An 18415-nucleotide genomic window follows, 5' to 3' on the forward strand; every position below is an offset into this window, starting at 1 on the left:
CAGCAACAGACCTACACAACGGTGGAATCTTCAGTCATTACACTTCACTAATAGTCAGAAAATTTGGTGGCAGATGGCAGCACTGCACACAATAAGCATTGCACAGAAACAAACTTTCCGTTAAGTTCACAACACGGACATTCCAAGATGCTCCAATTAGCTGGAAGTTCCGCAGAGGAATATTTACGAGATGCATGTGGGTTCAGTAGTAGTAGTCCTATCTAGTGCAACATTCAGTGCACAGTGATGGCAGATATTGCCTTTCCAAGTGATGCGGCAACCATGCATGTTGCAGTTGTAGAGGTCGCTCGTCAATTCCACTTCGCCGCTATAGCAATATACTGATCATCAGAGGGCCCCTTGTTCGACCGGGCACAGTTCTTCGGTCAACTGTTCCGACTTGCTTTGGAATCGTTATTAGCTATAGTAGTTTTTTTTGCCGTAGTTGCCAAACGGAATCGATGAGCGGCCTTCACAACTGTTAATCCCATGGTTGCAGCATCAATCGATAAGACAATATCTGTTAGTACTGGGTGTCGAAGACTCTACGTGACGATACCCCGAGCACCGCGTGTTTGTGTTCCCACTAACTGTCCAACCCAGAGAGGCAAGGTTGAAATGGTGTCGTGAAGTTATATAAGCCGTCACGTGCTCAACTTTTGGAAGCTCCAGTGTACGTGTATTTGTTTCTAAAAAACAATTAGAACGTCTTAGAGATTGGCGTAATATCCCAAGTTTCATGGAGACGTAAACGTTTTTTTTCCATCAATGATGGATGCTGATCCTATCGATCATGGCAGATCCCGAAGATCCTGAGAGTGCATTCGAACTCCTGGTAGCTTGTTAACCCTTTGTGGTCGCTTAAATATAATCGGACATATGCTGCTCTCTCTCTCTTTCTCTCTCTGCAAACGGAAAAAGAAATTTCCGAGGTGCTTTTTCACTTTTTTTTTTGTGAGAGATAGATGGCAATCAAACTCAGACGTTGCATAGTTTCAACAGCAAAATAAGCAAATTAGCCAGAGGATAAGGAAATGATGAAAAAAGAGGGAACTATTTCGCCAAACACCAACTCTGGCCATATCGCAATTTACTGCCATTAATGAGATGGGTTGGAAATGAAGGCGCTATCTATCGATGGTCACCTCAAGCTCGTTAGGAAAAATATCTTATCTATATCCTCCCTCGGGTTTGAACCTGGGACTGTGACGGCAACCTTCACTGTGGTAGACGGGTATCTTAACAACGCACCACGCGGGCGCAGGAGGAACTCGAACATATATGAACTCCATCTGGAAAAAAAACCCCGATTCACATAAATCTGTAGATTGAGCAGCCCACTAAGGACATCATCTAAAATCAATGGGAGAAGTTTAGGGGGTTCGAATTACCTTATTTTTGATGAAAAATTGGAGGGCGCACACAAATTTTTCTGGGATATCAAAACAATGTGAACCAATTCCAATTTTTTTCACACTAAAAACCCCATAAAAATGCAATGAAATCTCGTGAAAATTGAATCAGTTGTTGGAAAAGAAAATTTATTTGATGGTTTCCGTGCAGCTTGGCTAGAATCATGTGCATTCTGATGAGGGGAAACTGCTTTAAATTCATAAAATACAATTTTCTATAACTAGTTGAGATTTCGTTGTAGAAGAAAGACTTTTTTTTTTCTTTCTGTTTCAAATGTCAATGTATGAATAATTTAAAAACAAATACAGGGTGTCCTGTAAGTGCTTGTACAGTCTTTATCGCATCAAACGTCCGTCGTACAGGTATGATTTCAAATTTAAAAAATGCATAAAAAGGCGTTCAAAAATTTCTCTGTGAAAATACAGTGTGTAACAAAAAAAAAAGTCTAAATTCTTATACTGTCCTCCCTCTAACTTCAAATTAGAAAGTTGTTGTCCTGTATCTCCCGAGGCCAACGGAAAAAATTCCATGCTCCTACGTGCAATATTCGCCGAGATATTCGAATTCGAAAAGAGAAGTTGGGAAATGGCAGCATAAACGAGGAAAATGAGCGTTGCCCGTTATTCTTTGCCGTTATTTCACAACTTTTCTTCGGTTTTTTTTAATTCAGATATCTTAGGGAGTATTGCACTTAAAAACTTCCAATTTCGATTTTTTTTTTTTTTTTTGGACTCGGGAGATATAGGGCAACAACTTTCTTGTTGGTTAGAGGACTAGGTACCCAAGGTAAGAGTGCCGTTGAAGTTGGAGGACAAGAGGACCGTATAAATATTTAGATTTTCTATCTTGTGACACATACTGGTTCTGAACGTCTTTTAAGCATTTTTTAAATTGGAATCATACTTCTACGACGGGCCGTTCTTGAGATAAAGGTCGCATTAGCACTTACAGGACATCCTGTATATAAATCAATAGAACTTAAGGAACAATAGGAAAATCTAAATTGAAAAAGATGAAGAAATATGGTTTTTTTTTTTGGCAACTGGAAGTTATTTCTAAAACTAATAATATGGGAATTAGCTTTTAAGAATGGGCACTCGCACACTTGATTAGCTACCATGAGAATGAACACTCTGTATATAATGTGTAGAATGAGTATAATAAGAGTCTCACTTGTAAATCATATATATCACAAAACACGATATGACTAGAGCCGTTCCGAGCACAATCGTGGTCGTTTGCTTTGCAGTGTCTGGAAACAAATGGAAAAAAAAATTTTGTTTATGTCACTTTATTATATAATATACAGTTTGTTTCACGAAAAGAATCCGAAAGCAATAAAAAAATTATTTTATCGATACTCAATATTGCACATTCAAATATGAAAAAAAATCTGAAACATGGAAAATTTTCAGAATTTAGCTGTGATCGTTTCATCCATGCTCCCCCCTCCCCCCTCCCCCCCCACAACATGCTGGACCGAAGCCCCCCCCAGGCTAGAACCTTCAGAACCTGGGATGGACACAAGTGAACCGAATATAGACTGTTACCGTAAAATCGGAAGTGGCCAAGCATCTGGGCTGGCCACATGCACAAGATGGGGATCACCCGAACCAACCAGCCTGAGTGACGTGGACAAGCGAATGGTAAGGCCACAAGACACGACGAACACATATCTGACTAGAAAGAAGGGGACGTGTATTCTTTGTATATACTGTATCACTAATTTCTAGTGTAAATTGTTCTGAGGCGCTGTCACCCGTGTAATAGAAATTTTTGTTGCAAATAAAGCGACCTGGGGACTTTCGGGACTGGGTTGCGGGGTGTGTGGCCGGGGGATCCTGTGGCCGGTGTTCGGGCCAGTGAACCCCTCCAAGGCTTGTCCCGAGCTGGGGCTGACATTGCAATAGAGGGGAAGGGCAAGACCCCAAGGATCAGGCTCGCTCCTGCAGCTAAGACTTTTAGAGGATTGGGGGTGTCGGGAGGGGCGCTCGATGGCGATTCTCTTGCGGGCGTCCCGGCCGGCCACTCCCGGTCCTCCCCAGCATGGTCCCACTGGTAAAGGGCTAATATCCCGCAAAGGACATTGCCCGGGCCTTGTCTGGTCTAAGAGGCCAGAACCTTCGACAACCCTCCCCCCCACTTCTATGGGTAAAATATAGCGTGGAAAAACAAAAAAGGACGACAACCTTTCCGGGGCCCTACAGAGCCCTGTGGCCCACATATTTTTGAGCCTTAAAAATTGTCAATCGTTTAGAATTTTAATTAAATTATCCCAATGAATTTTTCTCATTAAAATTCTAATTTTTTTTTAGTTCTTCACGTCACAATGGATCTGCAAGGGCGGAGCTATCACCGCGTTATTTTCTGTTTCAGTGCGTCCCAGAACTCTATCTACTTCCGCAATGAGTGGTCGATAGTACACGTCGAAACAAAAGATTTTTGCGATGGAACCTACGGTAGTAAACTACTTATTTGGGGGACATAAAAATCACGTCATTTCATAAGTCACCAAAACATGGCAACCTTGCTCACATGATGAAAATTTCTTCCTTCTAGTCATAATGGGGGGGGGGGGACATCACTTTAGCGAGTCTCAGCCTTCTCACCTCTAGGATTACTACAGGGAATATTTCTCTTTTTTGGGAACCAGTGGCTTAAATCACGTGTTGGCATGCGGTAAAAGAAGTCATTTACGACCTTAGGTTAAATTGGCAAAATCATTTGTCTGGACTCGTATTATGGACCCTCTTATTGTAGCGGTGAAGTTCTAGCAAACCCTGTATATTTAAATATAATATTTGCAAACTTTAATAACCAACCGTCGGATCCCCTTTCGCGAATACTGTTTGCTTTACAGCATTCAATGTGGAATAGTGTTTAGTGATGCGATGCTGCATACATCGATTAGGAACGAGAAACATAACTAAACTTCTCAACAATCATCCAGCAGCGACGTATGTTGCCATAACAACCGAGCCGACATTCGAATGCCATACTGTTGCCATTTCACGACTCGTTACAATAATAATAATGATAATAACTTAATAACATCTTCAACAAATAGTGCTTATAATGTACTCGCATAAAGAGCATTCGCAAATTTACCCAACGGCGCATAATTTACCTGGTGATGTGCAGGCGCTTCCATCGAAACCACAGGGCGGTACGTCGATTGGTGGCTTGTCGGGGTTCACCCACAGAACCTCCTTTTCCAGTTTAAATCTCTTGTTGAAAATAAAATGTGATCGTTATATACAAATATATACCAGTCTCATATATTCAGAAATTATGCAAAGAATTTATTTTAAAAAAACAACAACAATGAATTGGAATCTCTGGGAATTTTATAATTTCTTCCAATTTTGACAATTATTGTTCGAAATTGAATTACACGCAATGCTTACCAGTTTCTTGCCTTCCTCGTCTTGGTATATGTAGAAACCCCCGATGGGTAGCATGACATGCGAAGGGCGAGGCACGTCTGTCGGCAGCCTGAGAGTCAGGTTACTGGGCGTAGGTTGCCATGACAGAACCGTGTAGTTACCTTCCACGTGGCCGTCCTTGTCGATTCTCATGGTGGCTCCAGTAACACCTAGCAAAAAAAAAAAAAATTCCACCACACGTAAAACAGATGCTGCTACTTATTAAATTACTAGCTATAATACCCGGCGCTGCCCGGGGTTTCTTCAATGAGGCTTTTTTGGATCACGTGATATCTCCCTCTCTTTTTCTTGAGGGACATACAAACCGTGTCCAAGTTAACCAATATGGCGACCTGCGTGATTCATGAAATAAACGAATCTAGATTTACACAGAAACGTAGAAATTAATATATATTTTTCTTTTTTTAAGGGGCGCTAGGTATTTCGATTCCCCCCTCCCCCCCCCCTGAACTTCAAGTTATCCATCTGTCTGTTCCAGCTTCCAAAAATCCTTAGTTAAAGCTGTGGAATTTTTTCGATGCACTTTTCACTGGCTCATAACTAATTTTAAAATATCCTAACCCACATGAATTTATGCAAATAAATATCAAAAGAGACAATATGGAGACATTAATTTTCATACTTGAGAAGATATAAATGAAATCAATGATATTGCTCGAATATCCAACTCAAAAGTATAGGTTTGGCTAATTACTTCATATTTAATCTCCTGGGCTTCGTATATCTCTAAGCGAACTGAATATTTCAAAAATCGAGAATTCAATACAATTTTTAAAATTATTGATGGGGTGGAAAATAGCACTAATTTCCGCATTTCTACAGTAAAATCGACAATTTTAGCACTGATTTCTATGAGGATCACCCTTTTCCTGACTCTCAAAGCGATGCTGATGATGATTATGACATCTATTCAAAAAGCCTCATTACTGAGAGTATATTGAAAATGTGGCAAACCATTATAAAGGCATAAACTATTATACATATACTAACAGGATTAAAGAAGTGACAAACCGTTGTAAAGGCATATACACGTCTGAAACGCATTGCTAGGGAACCACGGTAACCAAAGTAAACGTTCGGAAAGTGATTGTTGAGGCCCAAAAACCATTGCTGCCGGACAGTTTTTTGCCCATTTGGGGCATTTGCCCTGGTCTGATGAAATTTTAAAGTAGCCTATCGTTCAAGTCGGGTCCCATTTGGTATATATGCAAAATTTGGCGACGATCGATCTAAAATTGTAGATTTGTATAGAGAACATACACACACACAGACACACAGACACACAGAAAATCAATTTTATATATATAGATAGATATATAGATTGTTTCTGATCGTGGCTCCCACAATGGTAAAGCTGACAGCCCGAGGGCCGGGACGAATCTCATTATTTTTGGTTTTTTTTCACTATCAGTTCATTATAAGGGTGGCCCACCAACGATCTCAGCCTAGGGTCCCGGATCTAAAATGTTGGGGGGGGGGGGGCATGCCCAGATTCTGATCATGTTCATCAAACGCGTTAGAGAGAGACGGTGGTTTCAAACTTTTACCGTTAATCACTAGCGTTGGTATTAAAAAATACGTACCAGTGAATACGAGAACCTACTGGTCCACTAACATCATGACTACTTCACCAAACACCAACTCTGGCCATATCGCTATATTGCAATTTACCGCCATTAATGAGTTGGGTTGGAAATAAAGGTGCCATCTATCGGTGATGCTAAAGTTTTCCTTAATTTCGGAAACGGTTTCTCACATTAGTTTAAAATTACCTCCATTAATTTTTGTGTTAATTCACATTTGTGTAGTTATTGTTTTCTTTTGTACGGGGGTATTTCTTAGCGTTCGTGTATATTCATGCTGCCGATTCCCTCTTCTCCACAAAATATATGAAATCTTGTTAAAGGGAGGGGGTGTCATAAACATTTTTCGTACCCCGAAATTGTTCAGACGCACCTGGCCCCGGTTCTGTGGCACTAGCGTAATATGTAGAAAACATGGATAAACATTTTCACAACTTTGATGGGAAAACAAAGTTTATGTTTCACATAGCATATAACGAAATTTTGGCGGGGAGATTTTTGTTAAAGTAATAATGTAAACTTGGAAAACTAACTGGGTTTAATTTCCGATGCTCTATAAATGAATCATTGTTTTGGTTTTAACATAAATTAAATGGAAAACGGTTCGAAAGTTTTGGGGTTTTTTCTTATGGGAGACATTTTAAATTTGGTACTCACATCAGATGCAACATGTTAGGCCATAAATGCTTAACCCATGTCCTGTGCTCCAAATGCCGCCCTCGGAAGTATTTGATGTGGCCCGTGACAACAAAAAACAAAACAAACCTCTCGAGTGGTCTCGAGCACATTTCAAAATCACTTGAGCGACTAGCGCGGCACACCTCCAGTTCACTTAAGTGGATCGTGATACATTTGCAGATTATCCTATTTGAGTGGTTAGTGGCACATTTTCAGATCTCTCGAGTGGCCGGCGGCACGCTTGCAGATCACTTAAGCGGCACGTGCCACTTCTTTTTAGATAATTTTGGAGGATCGAGGCTCATTTCTGGATAACTTAAGAAGCCCGCGAAATATTTCAAAACAATGAAGTGGCCCACACCTTCCAAAAATTCGAGCACCTTTGTGCTAAATATCTGACAAAGGTGTTTCAGCGACTGGAACTTTGGCAACGAGTGCTTTAAATTATTATCGAATACTGGTGAGGCTTTATCATTGAATCAAGTCCCGGCAGACTAAACACCCCAATCGTTATTGATTTTAATATCCATTTGCCATCTGCAGAGGAGCCAATTTTTAGTTTAGAAGATTCCGCGAACACACACACACACACACACAGAGTAAAAGAAATGCGCGCTCTTTCGTACAATGTGCTCCTACTGAGCTGAGATACACTTCTCCGAGGTGTTATCGGAATTTGACACCACCTGCCCCTACAGATGATTATATTTATGATGGCCGTTGACTCTGAATAAAAACGAGTGTGTAGGTGAGGAAGAGAGTCTCTCCCCCACAGATTGTTTTAATTTCTATATGACTTTTTTCTTCTCTCCCCTTTTATCACTCCGTAAACAATCTCCTCTCTCCAAACTATAAACAAGAATGTATGCAGTCAAACTAAGCAAATGGCCGTCTTTTCATTTTCAGCTGCATTTAAAGATCCTGTCCTTTTTTGCGGGTTTGTCGCATACAAAAAATCTATCGGAGATCAATCCAAAATAAAGACGAAATAAAAATTTCTATAAAAAACATACGCAGACACAGACAGTTAAAAAATTTATACACATGTATAGATTATTTACAGAAATGTTTAGAACAATTAATTATTGTTAATTTTACGCTAGAGCTATTATTTCCAAATCACTCTTGTTAATTAATTTACCGAACATTTTGATTACACCGAACCGGCTGCGTTAAAGACTTGAAGCAATCGACACAGCTTCGTAGTCAGCATACGTCAGCGACACGGGCAACACACGGAAAGGTGTGGTCTGAAGAGGAACGAGCCGAGCCACGGCCAACTGACGCCCAAGCTACGGTCCTGGCACGGTGCGGATATGTGTGTCCAGAGCTTTACGCGTAATCCGTTCTGGATAATCATAATTCATTTCCGTAGATACATCCAGAGGAGTGATATACCACCAAAGGGGGTGCGAAAAAAAGCCATACAAAACAATTAGAACTGCATTCATACATTATTGAACCAACCCTGTTGATTCTGTGGATTTATCGCTAAACAAGTGCGGAGGCATTTCTTTTATAAATTGCATTTCGAGAAAACATTCTACGAAAGGTATTTGCTTCTAAAAAAAATGTACACTGAATGGCGTTTGCTAAGATTCACGCGCAAACAGAGGCATTAATGAAACAAAATATTTTCCCAAATGCACACGCGTCTGTTTTTATTTTTTTTTTACCTTATTCAGCAAAAAATTAGACATGGCATAGACAGAAAAAAACCCCCACCTACCCTGGAATGGACTGTCAAGGGTTCTTAAACTTTTTCAGTCGCGACCCAAAAACCAACAAGATCAGTCTCGAGACCCACACACACATCGGACTGTTTTTTCTCGAAATTAGTGAAACCAGTCATGCAATATGTGCATTTATAACAGGACTGTGAGTGGATTTGTACGACTCATTTGGAAGCCGCTGTGAATCAAGTTTAGGTTGTGATATATTCTAGAAACCTTGGGTTGTTATGACCCATCAGAAACTCCCAGCCGCTAGTGGAGTTGTATAACCCATACATGAGATCAGTGATTTCCAACGTGGGCAAGTTCCAGGGGGCGGTAGAGTGCCCGAGTGACGCAGTGGTCAAGATGCTCGTCTTCCACTATGAAGGTTACTATCAAGGTCAATGGGTATCATCCAGGCATAGAACATTAGAAGCAAGTTCTTTACCTACCGAGCGTAGGGCGACCACCGATGGATGGAGCCTTCATTTCCCACCCAACTCCACTGGTTGGAAATTGCCGTATGGCGATATATGACCGGAGTTGGTGAGCGGTGTAGTAGTGGGCGGTAGAAGCTACGGGTATAACATAGGATCCTATGGGTTAGATTGCGTTGGAGGGCGATGGGAGGAAAAAAATTCTGAAGAAGGGGGCGACGGGACAAAAAAGGTTGGGAAACTATGCATTAGGTCAAACATTTGAACTGGTTTGAATTACATACCCGAAACTACTAAAAATGTAAAAAGTGTGACAACTATCCCCAGCCTCCCCTACTGACCTGTACCAAGAGGCCACAAAATACGAATAGCAGTGGTTTTCCGTATGAAAATGGAGTTTTTGATGGTATGGAGGGGATAGGAGAGAAGTGAGCATTTATAGAACTCCGGCCTGTCCGTCTTTTCTGTTATCCGGCCCGCCCTTCCGCCACCATTAGGCTTGATTCTACTTGAACATTATTTTTCCCGATAACAAGGATTCTCAGTCATTTTCTGACTCTGAACATCCATATTTTGTAAACTTATTCACCATGAAAAAATGGTGCCTTTCTTTGGCAATGGTGTCCATAACCAACGAACGGGTAAAAATAAAATTTCATCAAAGTATGCCCTCTAGAAAATGACTATATGTATTTATATCGAGAAATATCGTTAAACTGAAACTTCTTCTCTGCCATCTATCAAGTAAAAAACACACAACTGTTATGATTCTTCTATTCAAATTTTTTAATAATGTACTACATAAAAAAATAAATGCAGCATGATATTAATAACCATATTATAAGCAATAATATTAATTAAATCATTAAGTTTACTGCAAAATTTTATCCGTTGTTGTTAGTGTAAGATAAATTAACGTTAGTAAAACGCGCAAAAGGTTGCTTGTAATCGTGAGTACACAGTTTGAGTCCGGTTTACATGGCTTTTGATCACATCAGAGGATGCTTAGGAGGACGTTTTGCTCGTTTATTAACGTTAATTTACCGTACACAAATAACAACTGTTAAAATTTTGCTGTAAATGTGATAATTCAAATAATATTATTGCTTATAAAATATTTACTAATATTATACTGTATTTATTTTTTTATGTAGTACGTTATTCAAAAAATCAGTTAAAAATTTGAATAGAAGAATCATAACAGTTGTGTTTTTACTTAATAGATGGCGAAAGAAGTTTCAGCTTAATGACGTTTCTCGATATAATACATAATTGTACTATACATACAGTTATTTTATAGAAAGCCTATTTTGACTGATGAAATTTTATTTTTACCCGTTTGTTGGTTATGAACAAAACTAACTAAAAAAGGCATCATTTTTTTCACGGTGAATAAATGTACTATGGGTCTTTAAAGTTTGAGAAAATGATTGAGGATCAGTGTAATTTGAAAAATCAATTTTAAAGAGTAATTTCAGTCCTCTGGTATTTATTTATTTCATGAGAAACAGAGAAATAACTCTATTTAAAAAAATTATCTAAAATTTCAAGGATTATTTTCACTCCTCAACAAAATTTGTAGTAAAATTGAATTTTAATGCGTGAATCAAGCATCTACATTCGTGAACACCGCTGAGAATACTTCCGTGTACATAGTTTTTTGCCGTGCAGAAAAAAATTCCCCCATACTATCTATATGTAGTAGCGTGATAAAGTAAAAGTCCATCATAATGCGTGCGGCTTATAACGAGAACCTCGATATAACGAAGGATTTATGGATGATTGTCGGAGAGCTGATGTAAGAAAAAACATTATATCGAGAAGTCCGTTACAACGACTATATATTTTTCACGCTATTATGAGCCGTCGTTATAACGGACCTCATTCCGCTCAGATATCGAAATTTTATGTGCAGGTGAATTTAAACAGAATGTGTGTCCACTATCTGTAAAATGAAAAGGATCCTCTTGGTACCAGTGAAACAACAATTTTTATTCAGCTCAGCAGGATGTTTTTAACCGGCTGATGGTTAGTATATTTTATATTCCACAGACAGATGAGAAAGAGCAGGGGTTCCAACGTGTAACGATATTAGTTATTATTTACCTACTCAATATGTGAGACAAAGCGTTGAAGTGGGGTTAACAGAAATGCCTAAACTTGGACATAAGGACGAACGACTGTTCCTTCACACATTTGCAAGAGATGGTGCCACGTGTAGTGGCACCATACTATGTACACATGTACACACTAACAGTGGACAACAATTGTTTTCCAACCAAAACAGAACCGCACTTCCGGTGCTTTTCAGCGGAGGATTTTATTGATTATCAGAAGAAAAGTGCTGTTTTACTCATTTTGTTTGTTTCTCATTTGAAAAAGGAAGATATTGCTGATTCTTTAATATTAAACTACTCCAGGGTCGTGTTAACGTATGAACCCACTAAGCACGATCCGAGGGCCTTCACTGATGCATAAGGGCACTCCACGGTGCCGCATATGTCTCATTTTTCCATGCGGAATTCCGAGCAATTGATAAGGCCCACATAATTTTAGAGCCCTGCAATGAGGGCACACGGTTCATTTACAGGTCACTTAAGCGGCCCGCGATACATCCACAGATCGCTCATGTGATCCGTGGCATAGTTCCAAATCACTCAAGTGGCCCGCGACACTTTTTTAAACCAATGAAGTGGCCCGCACTCTCTAAAAGGTTGAGCACCTAGTAGCTATGTGTATCACAGGTTGGAAATCACTGGCATGAGACCAAACCAAAACACCGAACCCATACCCTCCATGGATAACTGGCATAATACAACTATTTAATCTAACTAATCACCGTCAATTGGCAACAAGCAATGAATCCCGCTGAACAAAATGTTGGCGATAAAAAAGGGAGATGTACAACTGGCCTAACACTAGGCGTAGCCTCCCTATGCCCCGTGTAATATGACACGCTATTATTTGAAATACTCATTACTCACTTATGTATTCCTCTCGTTGTCGAAATATTCTCATGATTTCTTTGCCGTCGTGCGGGTCGGAGCCATTCCTGAGAGCCTCGCTGAGTGCGTCTGCGTACAGAATCACCGCGTCGTAGATGTAAGCGGCGAACGGTGTAATCCGCTACAGAGAATATTCATAACTTGTAAAGCATGAGCATAGAAATACAAAGGAAAGAATATTACAAGACATATCAAGTTATTCCCATGTGTGAGCACAAAATCATGACTTCATTTCTGTGTGATACAGTATTACAAATAAAAACAGAAGTAACAAGCGGGGCCGTAACTTGTATTTTTGCCGCCCCACAATTTTAAAATTCGACAATTTCATGATGGTTTTCTTTGTTTCCACATAAAAGGGCCACCCTCTAAATTTTGCCGCCCGTACAATTGTCCTTCCCCCCCCCCCGCCCCTCCGTCTAGTTCCGGCCGTGGTGATAAGCAATTAATGTCATGGTTATTGGGTTTTTTTCCCAAGCATCAAACGCATCGCAATAACTAAGTCCATGGCCGCAACTGGCAACGTGAAATGTAGTCACTGTTTGGGGTTGTTCAAGTATTACGTCAGCGTCGATGGGGAAGGGGTGGGTGTTCTCATTTGCTGACTTTTGATGATAAGGAGGGGTGGGATTCAAATGATGCTTATACGTCATGAAAATACGAAATATTCTTAATGGCATCATACTAGATGCACCAAAAACGAGAAAAACCTTTCCCTAGTTTGTGGGCACGTAAACTAATACCCCCCCCCTCCCTCCCCACTATTGAAAAGTCCTCTATAGAGCTACTTTAGTGATCTCTAAATATTCCGCGGATCTTTTAAGTGATTTGGAAGTATGCCCGTGTTGCATATAACAACATATAAAGCTATTTTCTTCCGATATGTTAATTGTTTAAAGAATATTTTTTGCATCAAAAAATAAATTTTTGATCATTAGTGGGGAAAGGCATAGGGGGTGCGTCCTCCTCCCCGTGTACGCCTCTGATCTCAACGAGTGTTAAGAGGGGGGGGGCAGAGCTGAGAAAATTGGTCTGACAGGGGGAGGAGCTCAGAATTTTGCTGACTTCCGCTGACGGAGTGGGGGGGGGGAGGTGGTAAAAATGGCTGAAAAACTGCTGACGTTTATACTTGAACGGCTCCTCTCATCCAAGGGCTTCGCAACAACAGATGAATTGTGGGAAGTAATTTGCGGACTGACAAAAAGTAAAGAGGAAAAATAATTTGCTGACCAGCAAAAAAAACATAAATAAGAGAAATAACTTGTAGACCGGAAAAACAAATAAATAGGCGAAATGCGATTTGTGCACCAACAAAAAAACATAAAAACAAACAGGCGAAACAATTAGCGGACTGGGGAAAAAAATAAATAAATAGAAATAGTTTGTGCACTGTAAAAAAATAATAACTGGGAGAAATAATTTGCGGACTAGTAAAAAAAGAAAAAAATTTGAGGCTGGTAAAAATACATAATTACATACGTGAGAAATATGAAGACCAGCGAAAGATAAATAAATAGGAAAATAGGAGAAATATAATCATCGGACGGCCGAAAAATAAATAAATAGGAAAAATAATTAGCGGACCGACAAAAAAATGAATAAGTAGGAGAAATAATCAGTGGAATGACAAAAAAAAAATCAATGGATATAATGAAATAATCAGCGGACAGACGAAAAATGAATAAATAGGAGAAATAATCAGAGCACTGTCAAAAAATAAATAAATAGGGGGAAATAATTCGCAGACGTGGCTATGCGTAAGGCACAATCCGCGGATAAGTAGTCGAAGAACACTGGTCTAGACCATCCACTGTGCTAAAAGTGGACCAATCAAGCTTTAATTTAGGTATTGCGCGATCCAGTGAACACTCTGTGTATAGTACAATAAAGTCCATCTACAAAAGTGCAACAGGCTTGTTGGCATAAGAAAATCACCACCAAAATATACAATAATTTGTTTTTCCAGGCTTAAACAGGAAACGGACAATAGACGCAAAGGATATTGTAAGGCCTAAGACAAAGAACGAGGCCTAACAATGAATGAGAGGGAAAACTTCTCTTCCATCGACTATGAGAGAAATGAGAATAAAATAGTTACGTCATACTTAGAAAATGGTCCTGCCCGTGAATGAAAGAAAGGTAGAGAAGAGACTTTTTCTTATCAAAGAAATAGTTTCAAAAGTCCTCTAAGGCGGTTGATGTTCGTAATTGCGTAGGACTCTACCCCCCGGAGCACTTCACAGGAGGGAGTTACAGAAGTTGAGGGGAAAGAAACTTAATTAAAAAGTTCCACTAATTTCGTGCTTTTTAATTTGGGAGCATTCAATTAAACGGAGTAAAAGCTTCTCGTAAGGTGATTTCAAAACGTTAAAGGCGAAACCAGAACAAGAGGGTCCGCCTAAAGCCTTAATTAAACCGTAAGGACGGACAGAATTCCAACACCTGAACGACTTTTAAGCCGAGTGTTGTTTTACTTGTGGAAGTGCTCTTGGGGATTAGACCTGGTTCTTGGGCTCGTCGTTCCTCACTGGAAATAATTGTATTCAAAGGAATTTTAACTTCTATTATGAGATAAAATTTGGATAATGAAACAACTTTAAAGTGAACCGACACAATTGCATCAAACAAAACGGCATCGGATATTACATTGAAAAATTTCAACAAATAATTGCGTCGAAAAATTTCCACAAACAAATGGCAGAAAAGAAAAATGCATCAAAAATTTTCATCGAAAAATAACATCGTGAACATGTTTTGAAAAAAAAAACCAACTTAAATAAAATGCATCAAGAAAAAGAAATCGTAAAAAGAAATCGTAAAAATGCATCGAAAAATGTTTTGTTAAAATGTATCGAAAATGTTTTTTGAAATACTTCGTAACAGTACATCGAGAAAAACGTCGTAAAAATTCATAAAAGACAACGTCAAACTGCATCAACAGAAATTATTGTGAAACTAAATAAAAAGAAAACGTTGCTAAAATACATTAAAAAAGCAAAAATGCATACCAAACGAAAAAATTCATAAAAAAAATACAAAAATATAGTGAAAAATATGTATCGAAAGAAATTTATAGTAAAAGATGTAAGGAAAGACATCCCAAAAATTCATCAAAAAGTAATACTTGAATTTCCTTTCGTTCACCGAAAAGAAATCCTTGTAAAAATGTATCTAAAAGAAAATCTTATAAAAATGCATTGAAAAGAAATTCTTGTAAAAATGCATCTAAAAAAGAAATTCCTGTAAAGTTCAATTGAAAAGAAATGAATTCCAGTGAAAATGCATGGAAAAATATTCTTGTAAAAATGCATCGAAAAATATTCTTGTAAAAATATATCGAAAAGAAATTTTTGTAAAAATGCATCAAAAAGAAACTCCTGTAAAATGCATCGAAAAATATTCTTGCAAAAATGCATCGAAAAATATTCTTGTAAAAATGCATCGAAAAATATTCTTGCAAAAATGCATCGAAAAATATTCTTGCAAAAATGCATCGAAATAAAACATCGTAGAAATTCATTGAAAAACAACTCCTACCACAGTCTTAGTGGATGTTTGTCCAGTAAAGAATGTAGAAAATAGATTTCACACTCTGGAATTCATACCAACATGTTTCATTCAATGGATTTTTTTTCGCATATTTACATTCACAGAACCTTTATAACATGGAATTTTTCAAAAACATGACCGAGATATCGTTTACAAAAAATCGTAATCTTACCGCTGCGAATTCAGGGAATGTCCAAATGTAAGGGAAATTGAAAGGCGCTTCCGTGTTGTACTTGCGAACCTTCTCTTCGAACTTGTTGTAGGTGTCGCTCAATGGAGGGGTCGCCACGATGACCAGCAGTGACCGACAGGCTGATATCAAAGGAAGGTAACTCTCTTCACCATCTGTTCAGATTAAATTAGAAAGAAATCATCATGATTAATTTCCATTAAAAATGCAAAAGCGTAGCGATACCAGACAAAAATAAGACATTCCAGCGGTTCTTAACCTTTGGGTCGCGGGAGCTTCTGAGAAGGGTCGAACGAATCTACTTACAGGAAAGGGTTTTTGAGCTACGATTCCCGACCCAAACTAGATTCGCAGGGGATTCCGAGATGGGTCGTACGAATCCACCTTCAGACCGGGATTCTCGAGCTATTACTACTTCTTCTTAACCGCACATGCACCTCGTATACATTCTGCTGCGGAATTCTCTAATGATTCGGTATATGCCGAAACGTGTTGTATGAGTGTATGAATGTACGTGGCCCTAACGTATCCATGTTACCGGAGTTGTGCTTGTTTCATTTTCTCGCTATCGATGCCATCTGCCTTCCATATTTTGAAGTGAAGATGGCAAATGTTTGAATTTTCAATGTGTAAATATAATGTTAAAGGTCTGTCTGCATATTGTTGAAGTAATCTCAATGATCACGACCCAACTATGATTCGCAGGAGCTTCCAAGATGGGTTGTTCAAATCCACTCACAGCCAGGGTTACTAATGCTATGGGTCACGACCCATTTTCTTTGGTTCCCAACTTCAAGGCACGAATACGATCTCCCCTTCAAAAAGTCTCGCCACGGGGAGTGACAGACCTACAAACAGTACACATGTAATTCAGTCATAACACATCACTCACTTCACTTCTGAAATATAGATGGCAGCACGGAAAAATCGAACACAACACTACATGCACACTCAGACTGTTAGGTACACGAACTTACACTTCCGGCCCAACTCACTAGGTAGTAAATCGCCCATACGATAGACCTGAGTTGTGCTTGGTTTGAAAAAAAAAAGAAAAAAGGGTCACGACCCCCGAACACTATTCGTAAGGGCTTCCAAGATGGGTCGTTCAGATCCACTTACAGCCGGGGTTGGTTTCCGGAGCTATGGGTCCCGACTTAAACTTAATTCCCAGATGATACCGAGATGAGCGTGCAAATCCACGTAGGGTCAGGGATTCTCGAGCTGTGGGTCACGATCAAAACATGATTCGCAGGGGATTCCAAGATAGGTCGTACGAATCCACTCAGAGTCCAGTTATAAATGCACATATTGCGTAACTGGTTTCACTAATTTCGAAGAGCGTAAATTTCTGATTCGTCATGGGTCGCGAAACTGATTCTTGTTGTTGATTTTGGGTTGCTGTTGAAAAAGATTGGAAACCCTTGATTCATTGCAACAAGGAATTATCACATTTACAATCGGGGTGAAGTCTGTTCTCGCAACTGAAAAAAAAATGAAGACTATGAAATAATGTCTACAAAAGCTCATGGACAAATAAATCCTGTCTATCGACGCTCGATATTTTACCCGTTCAAATTTCCTATTACATAATAATGCCATAGTTCAGTGGCGAACATACACTGTATGCATAACATATCACGATACTCAATACCCCCCATTTTCTTGAAGAACAAAACAAAAGCTAATAACAATAGAAAAAAAAATATTTCTCAATTTCAGGCATGTTATTGGAGAAGGTTCTTTTTTTGCCAGTGTATTTTGCCGCTTCCGTTGACGAGAAATCGATTTTTACATTTCCATCCATTTTCTCATATTACCTTGTATTACCTCATTTGTTGGAACAAATCGAAAAAATATCGGTTCAAAGAAGAAAAACCTCTCCAAGTAGGTGCGTGTGATCGATACAATATGTTCAAAGAAAACATTGTGTTGCGATCAATTTATTATTATGTATTTTCTGTAAAAAAAGCCAATTCTTTAATGGAAGTATCCCGAAAATACCACTGCATCCGAAAGAGATAAATATTTGATTATCAATCACGTAGACAGGTAGTGATTATTCTATGCACTTATAATGCGTGAAAATGTTCTTTTATCCTATATGTAATGGACCCTCGAATTTAATAAATATCGTGTTTTCACACGTAAAATTCAAGAATATTCTTTGTTAAGTTGTTATTTAGATTTTCAAAGTGTAATTTACTTGTCGAAAGGAGAAGCGTCTTTATTCTTGAAGCTAATTGACGTCTCAGTATTTACACAACCATTACCCTGAATAGTACAGTATGATGAGGAAACAGAGTAATTTCTTCCAGTAAGTAAACCAAAATGCACACATATGGTTAGAGTTTGTTAGCAGTAAATAGTTTAATATAGTTTGACAAGTGCTGTTCACG

The 18415-nt window shown here is 38.9% G+C and overlaps 1 protein-coding gene across 1 annotated transcript in view; it reads right to left on the reverse strand.

Moving 5' to 3' along the window:
- Positions 1–18415, reverse strand: part of LOC149067383 (receptor-type guanylate cyclase Gyc76C-like) — a 315737-nt gene that overhangs the window by 107130 nt on the left and 190192 nt on the right. Inside the window, exons 5-9 of the mRNA XM_089252906.1 lie at positions 15999–16171; positions 12257–12398; positions 4821–5008; positions 4541–4640; positions 2587–2665 (exon numbers count right to left, since the gene is read on the reverse strand). Coding sequence (XP_089109032.1) covers positions 2587–2665; positions 4541–4640; positions 4821–5008; positions 12257–12398; positions 15999–16171 — 682 coding nt within the window. The remainder of the gene's footprint in view (positions 1–2586; positions 2666–4540; positions 4641–4820; positions 5009–12256; positions 12399–15998; positions 16172–18415) is intronic.

The sequence above is a fragment of the Pholcus phalangioides genome, unplaced genomic scaffold, assembly GCF_987345545.1.
Source record: "Pholcus phalangioides strain wild (caught in Gottingen) unplaced genomic scaffold, Ppha-v1.0 ptg000031l_1, whole genome shotgun sequence".
In the NCBI taxonomy this organism is placed as follows: Eukaryota; Metazoa; Arthropoda; class Arachnida; order Araneae; family Pholcidae; genus Pholcus; species Pholcus phalangioides.